The sequence below is a fragment of the Arachis ipaensis genome, chromosome B08 (assembly GCF_000816755.2).
Source record: "Arachis ipaensis cultivar K30076 chromosome B08, Araip1.1, whole genome shotgun sequence".
NCBI classification, from domain to species: domain Eukaryota; kingdom Viridiplantae; phylum Streptophyta; class Magnoliopsida; order Fabales; family Fabaceae; genus Arachis; species Arachis ipaensis.
In genome coordinates this window covers 126,684,493-126,691,439 of record NC_029792.2, presented here as the reverse complement: position 1 = coordinate 126,691,439, position 6,947 = coordinate 126,684,493, and the positions used below count along the sequence as shown (strand labels likewise).

Genomic DNA, 6,947 nt, shown 5'->3' with positions numbered 1-6,947 from the left:
AAAAAAAAAAAAAAAAACCCTCCTTCTCTTTACAAACTTGATTGATTTAAAAGAGAACAAAGTATGATTGGTGACATGTATTAGCTATGGTAGAGGCTTTGGTTGAGTTGGAGTTGCATACCATTTATGAATCTTGTAAAGTTACAATAACATTAGGTATAATATGAATTTAATTAATTTTATTGCAGAGAAAATTAAATAAAAGAGTGGAAAGAGAAAGAAAACATGAAAAAGTAGAAATAAAAGAAAATGAAGATGTGAAAATATGATGCCGAATTTACTTTTTGGTGTAAATACCAAAAGAGAATGGGGAGTCTTAGGTAATCAATGACCATCTTAAACAACATGAATAACTACCAATCAAATAAAAATGAATTTGGATCCTCTAAAGTTTGAATTTTACTTTAGAGAATAAAATGTGATCTTCTCTTATTGAATAGTTTCTCTTTCATATTTATTATTGGTCCTACCTATGAAATTAATGGTAAGAGATCACACTTTACTCTCTGAAGTGAAATTCAAACTTTAGAAGACACAAATCTAATAAAAATATATTACATTCTAATTTAATACTATTAATTAAATTTAAGATTAATTTACTCTTTTAATCCTATTAATTCACATTGTTCACACATTGTTCAAAAATATTGTTACCTATACTTTTTCAAAGAAAATTTACATATATATTTTTTTCAGTAATAATCTACTTTTGAATGGGGACGGTTTTCTTTTTATCCATTGAATCATGGGAACGAACTTGCTTAGTAACAATTAAACTAGTTTAAATAATATCCTTTTCATTCTAAATTAATTGTTCATTTTATTTCTTTGCTATGTTAAAAAAATGTATTTATACATAATTAAATAGTAGGAACAGCACAGATAAAGAGAAAGAGATGAAATCCGTTCAATTTGGGAGTTAACATTGCAACTTCAATTTACACATTTCTTAGTAAATATTAGCCATTTAGGCAATTGTGCATAAGGATAAAAGTTGAAAAAGAAAAAGAAAAATAAGAATTGAACACCAAAAATAGCAATCTCCTTTATATTAGTGTATAGTTCTATATAAATAATATCGACGACGTCGTATATATTTAAACATCTACATAAAATTTACTCGTTCAGCAAATAAATACAAATGAACAATATTATATAACCAATAAAATTTATCTATTTTTGTTAATATTTAGCTGGTAAATTTTTTTATACTAAATTTTAAATTTAATATCCTAAATCTTAGATTTTAATAATATAAAAATAAAATATTAATTTAAAATATTGACTAATATTAATAAAAAATAATTTTTTTTGTGATTTTTCCTGCTCCTGTATTAGGTAATAGGTACTCTCTTTTCATTCTTTTGCCATCACCTTTTCACAGTGACAAATGCACCCACAGGCCACAACACCAGGAAATTCTTGTGAAAGCGAATAAGAAAGAGATAAAGTGTAACTATTCAGATGTTAACTTATCTCTCTTATTATTTCGCTTTAACCTTTTTCCTTTTCCACTTAAACCCCGGATAGATCATAGATTAATTAATCAAATTTAAAATATCAATCAACATATTATTCTATCAAATAATTAGCTCTGCCACTAGCTAAGTTTGGCAAAAGGTTGCATTAATCCATCAAATAAGAAGACACACTTTTATCGAAAACTTGGAGATAATAATGTGGTTTAAGAATATATTATAATAGAATATCTCGAAAAAATAATGCTTTATTTTTTCTTTTTCTTAAATTAAAAGAAATTTTTTTCTGAAAAAGATTTTTTAATAAAGAAATAAAGTTTATTTTTAAAAAAAATTTAAAAAATTGAAATGAACTTTTTTAAAACATTAAAAAAAATTATCTATTGAATCATTTATAGAATTAGAAATCTTTTTTTTATTAAGAATTTAACAAAATTCTTTAAATTTATCAACAAAAAGAATAAATTCCTGTTGAGTTCTTCTTACACGTTCATTTTGCAAACTCAATTCATCTTATTACTACAGGGATGAACCCAATCCGGAATATGAACCATAAAAGAAAATACCAATTAAACCGATCACAGGAATACCAGTTACAGTACCTATTATCCAAAGAGGAATCCTTCCAGTAGTATCGGCCATTTATCCCACTTTCCTCCACATTTGATCAGGTAGTCATGCTAGTGACATAAACAGTCATAGATAATTATTAAATTATATCCTTCCGAATGGGATAAGAGAATTCCGAATACGTATACGTATTTATTCCCTTTCTTCTATTAATTGAAGAAATAATTTGAAAATAAAACAGCAAGTACAAAAATGAGTAATAACCCCCAGTAGAGACTGGTACGATTCAATTCTACATTTTGTTCGTTTGGGTTTGATTGTGTCGTAGCTCTATAATTCGGATTAGGTTTATCGTTGGATGAACTGCATTGCTGATATTGATCCCAAAAAAGAAACAGTGGGTACTGCTAGTCCGTGAACAGCCAACCATCGTACTGTAAAAATTGGATAGGTCCTATCTATGGTCATTGGAGCCTCCTAAAAAGATCTACTAAATTCATCAAGTTGGTCCAAAGGATCAAAACGGCCAGTTATTAATGGAATTCCTTGTCGGTTCTCCGTAAAATACTCGTTTGGCCGAGGGCTTCCAAAAACATCGTAAGCTAAACCCGTGCTGACAAATAACCAACCCGCAATGAATAGGGAGGGTATAGTAATGCTATGAATAATCCAGTATCGAATACTGGTAATAATATCAGCAAAAGAACGTTCTCCGGTGCTTCCAGACATGTTGAGCTCCACATATTCTTGTACAGTCAAAGGGGGATCGATTCCATAAAAGATGAGAGCAGTAAGTAGAAATTTACTGAGAATCATCCTTGTTAGATCGTCAATATTGTACCCAGGGTGTCTTTCGAGTATACCGAATCAGTATAGCTATCCTTCTTCGGACACAGCAACGAAATTAAAAGATTCGTGCTGAGATCAAGTACTAGATTCTTTCTAACTTGCTTGTTGGTTGTATCAATGCAATGTACTCAATACAAAATTCCGCAAAGTTTAAGAGTCTAATGGATCTTTATAGTATAAGATGAAGGTTCTCCACATGTTATTAATTAATATATATTCAATATTAGCTTCGGATTACAAACCAAAGATCAATTAAATTGTGACTCCCATGGACTGACTTGTATTTGTTTTTGATAATTCATGACATAGATTCTCCTATTTTATTTCTCCAATTCAATTAGATGCCAAATCCGGAAAGAGTGGTTGTGGAAGATGTTTTCTTGTTGTTACCCCCCTTTTTTTGAAGAAAGAGTTGAATTGGTTAGTTATCCAGTAAAGTAACAAGAAAAAAAATAGCAGTAATAGATACTTTCTATTTGATGACAGAAAAAAAAGACTCTTTCGTGGTTGATAGAGTTTTCTTTTTAAATAAGATATGGAAAGACAAAAAAACTGCGGAACCCGAGTTTGAGGGATGGGATCTCATATCCTTTTTCTTCTGTTGTAGTATAGTAAAGGAATGGAATCCACGACTAAATCTAATGATAAAAAAGTGAAAGGGCATTCTAAGGTAACTCTAACCTGGTTGACCTGGTTGCGGAAAGAGACGAAGAAAGAGGAAAAGAGATCGAAGATGGCGGCGTGCACCATAACAACCTCCTCCTCCTCCCTTTTCCGATGCATACTGAACAGCGATTCTCCTCCGATGCTCTCTAACGTTCTCCAGCTAATAAATTAGTTAATATTAACTAAAAAAAAAAAAAAATAGAATCAAGAAGAAAATAAACTAACCTGGTTGCGGAAAGAGACGAAGAAAGAGGAAAAGAGATCGAAGATGGCGGCGTGCACCATAACAACCTCCTCCTCCTCCCTTTTCCGATGCATACTGAACAGCGATTCTCCTCCGATGCTCTCTAACGCCACCAACCTTCTCCAGCTAGATTCCGTCCCTTCCGCCATCTGAACCCCCGATAAAGCCACGTACACCACTTCTCCGTCGCCGCCGCCATTTTCTGCCACGAAACTCCGTGCCGCCGTGGCGTTGGCCACGCTGCACAGCCTCCATGACTCCGATATTATCGGACTCGTTGCGAGACACGTGGCCAGATCCTCGCTGGTTTCAAACCTGACATGGCAAGAAATTATTCAATTCATGAAATTAAATTAAAGCATAAGATGATTGATTGATAATTAACTAAAAGTTTTAGGTAATGATTAGTTATATTATAATTTTAATAAATGTGTGAAGAAGAGTGAGTAATTACGATGAAGCTTCGTCGAGAACCATGGTATTTATATATATGGTGTGTAAAACACTAAAACGAAGAAATGTTTTCAAGCTTGGTTTTCAATTTCTAAAGGGTTGAAGGAATTGAACAATTTATTATGTGAATGCGAATGCCAATGCGTAAGTGGCTTATATATGCACCCAATTCATTGACTTGGAGGGTCAAGTGTTAACTGTTTATCATTTAGGGCAATCCTAGGTAACTAATAATTTTTTAGAATGAAATGAATAATTACCAATCAAATAAAAATATACTACATTTTTAAATTATTCACCTAAATCTTAATATTAGAATAATCATTCGCATATCTAGTAAAATGAACATTTGATATATTCATTGTTTCACATTGTTTAATATTTTCATTGTCTACCTATACTTTTCTTATCATTTATTTATCTTTTTAATTAGACCAATATATGATTGATACCCTTAGCTTGAACTACTACTTACATGGTAAGCAATATACAAAGCATTTTTCTAATAGTTAGTTCGTGTATACTATAGTGTTTACAAAGAGTTAAATCTTAAAGTGATTTTTGAAATTATACTTAAATTTTATAGTAGGTCCTAAACTTAATATTATTTATATTTATTCCTAAAATTACATTCAAATTCAATTCAGACACTATTATGAAATTTGAATGTAACTTTAGAGATTATTTTAAAGTTGAACTCACTTATAAAATAGTAAATACATCTAATATAATTGAATATGGAAAAGAGTAGAAAATAGTAATTTTATTTAAGTAAATTATTATTTATATCTATGAATATTTAGAATATTGATAAAATTATATATAAAAAACTAACGTTGTATTTCAAAAAATGAATTAATTTTGATGAAATAGGTTACTTTGTTCAAAGAGTAAACTACCATTTGTACCCACAAAAGTTGAAAACACTGACATATCTACCCATAGAAAAAGGAAATTACCATTTGTACACATGAAAAATGATTTTTACAAGTAAAATTATCCAAACCCTAAAAAATTACCTAAAATCCCTAAATTACCCTTATCTTCACCACCAAACCACCTCCTTCACCCAAACCCCTTTCTAACCCTAACCCTCTTCACCCAGCCACCACCCCTCTTTTCCTTTCTAACACACTCTCACCATTACTTCCCACTCAGTCTCCACCGCTGCTCCAATGGCTCCTTGCCACACCCTGCTCTCTTTCATCCTCACAGTCACAACAACACTTGCTGCCGAGAAGAAGAAGAAGAAGAGCACCTTCATGGTGCAAGTGCACCATGAAGCCAAGCCCTCCATCTTCCCAACCCACAAGCACTGGTACGCTCCCCACTAACCACTCCATCATCCTCATCTACTCATCACCTTACCACCACCACTACCACCACTAACCCCAAATTGCCTCTGTTTCCGTTCTTGCAACCTCCAGTGTCAGTGTCAGTGACCACCCCTCCTTCTCTCCTTCCCTGTCTCGCTCTTGCCGAATAGAGGACCTTCGCACCCACCCCGCCCCTGCTTCGCCGCCGCTAGCAACTCTAGAGCCGTAGTGCCCCTTCTCCTTTTTTCACCGCCGACCACCTTCACCTACCGGGGCTACCTTCTCTTCATCACCGAACCAGTGCTCCTGACGGGCCACCGCGCCAGCCGCCACCACCGCAGTCCCCTTTGCGAACCAAATTCGCGGTGAGCTCTCTCTTTCTGTCTCTTTCACCATTTTTCTTTTCTCCCAAAAAAAGTGAATCCAAATACATGAGGCTTCTGTGTTTGATTGTTCAGATTTGATCCTCTCTCCTCACTCTCTTCTCACCTTGGATCTGTGTTCTTTTTCGTCCTATTTCTATTAGCTTTTTTCATGACACCCTTTTCAATGTTTTGTTCCCTCAAACAGCTTCAGATTCAGCTGAAACCAAGATCCAATTTTGACTCTCACTCATCGTCATCCATTTCAAATTCTTCTCTGGGGTGATTTTGATTCCTCCAAAGGTGAAGGTTATGGTGATGAAGGAGTGGCAATGAGGTGGTTTGTGGTAGAGAAATGGAGGTTAGATCAGAGAGTGTTCATGTGATGCGAAGAGAGAGATGGGGGATGATGGTAGCAGTGGTAATAATAAGGGTATTTTGGGGTTTTTAGATAATTTTTTAGGGTTTGGATAATTTTACTTGTAAAAATCATTTTTTATGGGTACAAATGGTAATTTTTTTTTTCTATAAGTATATATGTCAGCGTTTTCAACTTTCGTTGGTACAAATGGTAGTTTACTCTTGTTCAAATGAAAAGAGTGAAGTCATTGTTGTTTTTGTTTTCCTTGTCAGGCATATTCATAAGACAAAAATGTTGGGCCTAAGATGTACGCAGTAAGAAGTGGGCTAGTGTAGACGGTATGATGTACTTGATTAATTTTTCAGGTGTTGTATATACAAAGAACCTATCCTTGAAAAAAAAAAAAAAACTTGCCGACGTATATTCATACGTTTATGCCTAATCCAACCTGGACTTTTAAATTTTGAAGTGTAATAAAATAAGACACAAATATATTCAAGAACATGAACACAAATTTATCAAAAAACTTGCCATGTCAATACCTTACTAAATTAATTAATTTCAGAGAGCACTTGCCACCTTAATTCCCCACATTTATATTTTTTCTGATTATCTTGACTCAAAAAATATTTTTATTTTGCATTAAAT

At 33.2% G+C, this 6,947-nt stretch overlaps 1 protein-coding gene across 2 annotated transcripts in view; it reads right to left on the bottom strand.

Moving 5' to 3' along the window:
• LOC107612564 (lipase-like PAD4) overlaps positions 1 to 4,423 on the bottom strand; it is a 37,546-nt gene extending 33,123 nt beyond the window's left edge. The window contains exons 1-3 of one of the 2 annotated variants that reach the window (XM_021110102.1): positions 4,262 to 4,423; positions 3,846 to 4,122; positions 3,588 to 3,644 (exon numbers count right to left, since the gene is read on the bottom strand). In XM_021110102.1, the coding sequence (XP_020965761.1) occupies positions 3,588 to 3,644; positions 3,846 to 4,122; positions 4,262 to 4,284 (357 nt within the window). In that variant the 5' untranslated portion in view covers positions 4,285 to 4,423. Of the gene's footprint in view, positions 1 to 3,587; positions 3,698 to 3,845; positions 4,123 to 4,261 lie in introns of both variants that reach the window. The other variant, XM_016314245.2, reaches the window with a different exon arrangement.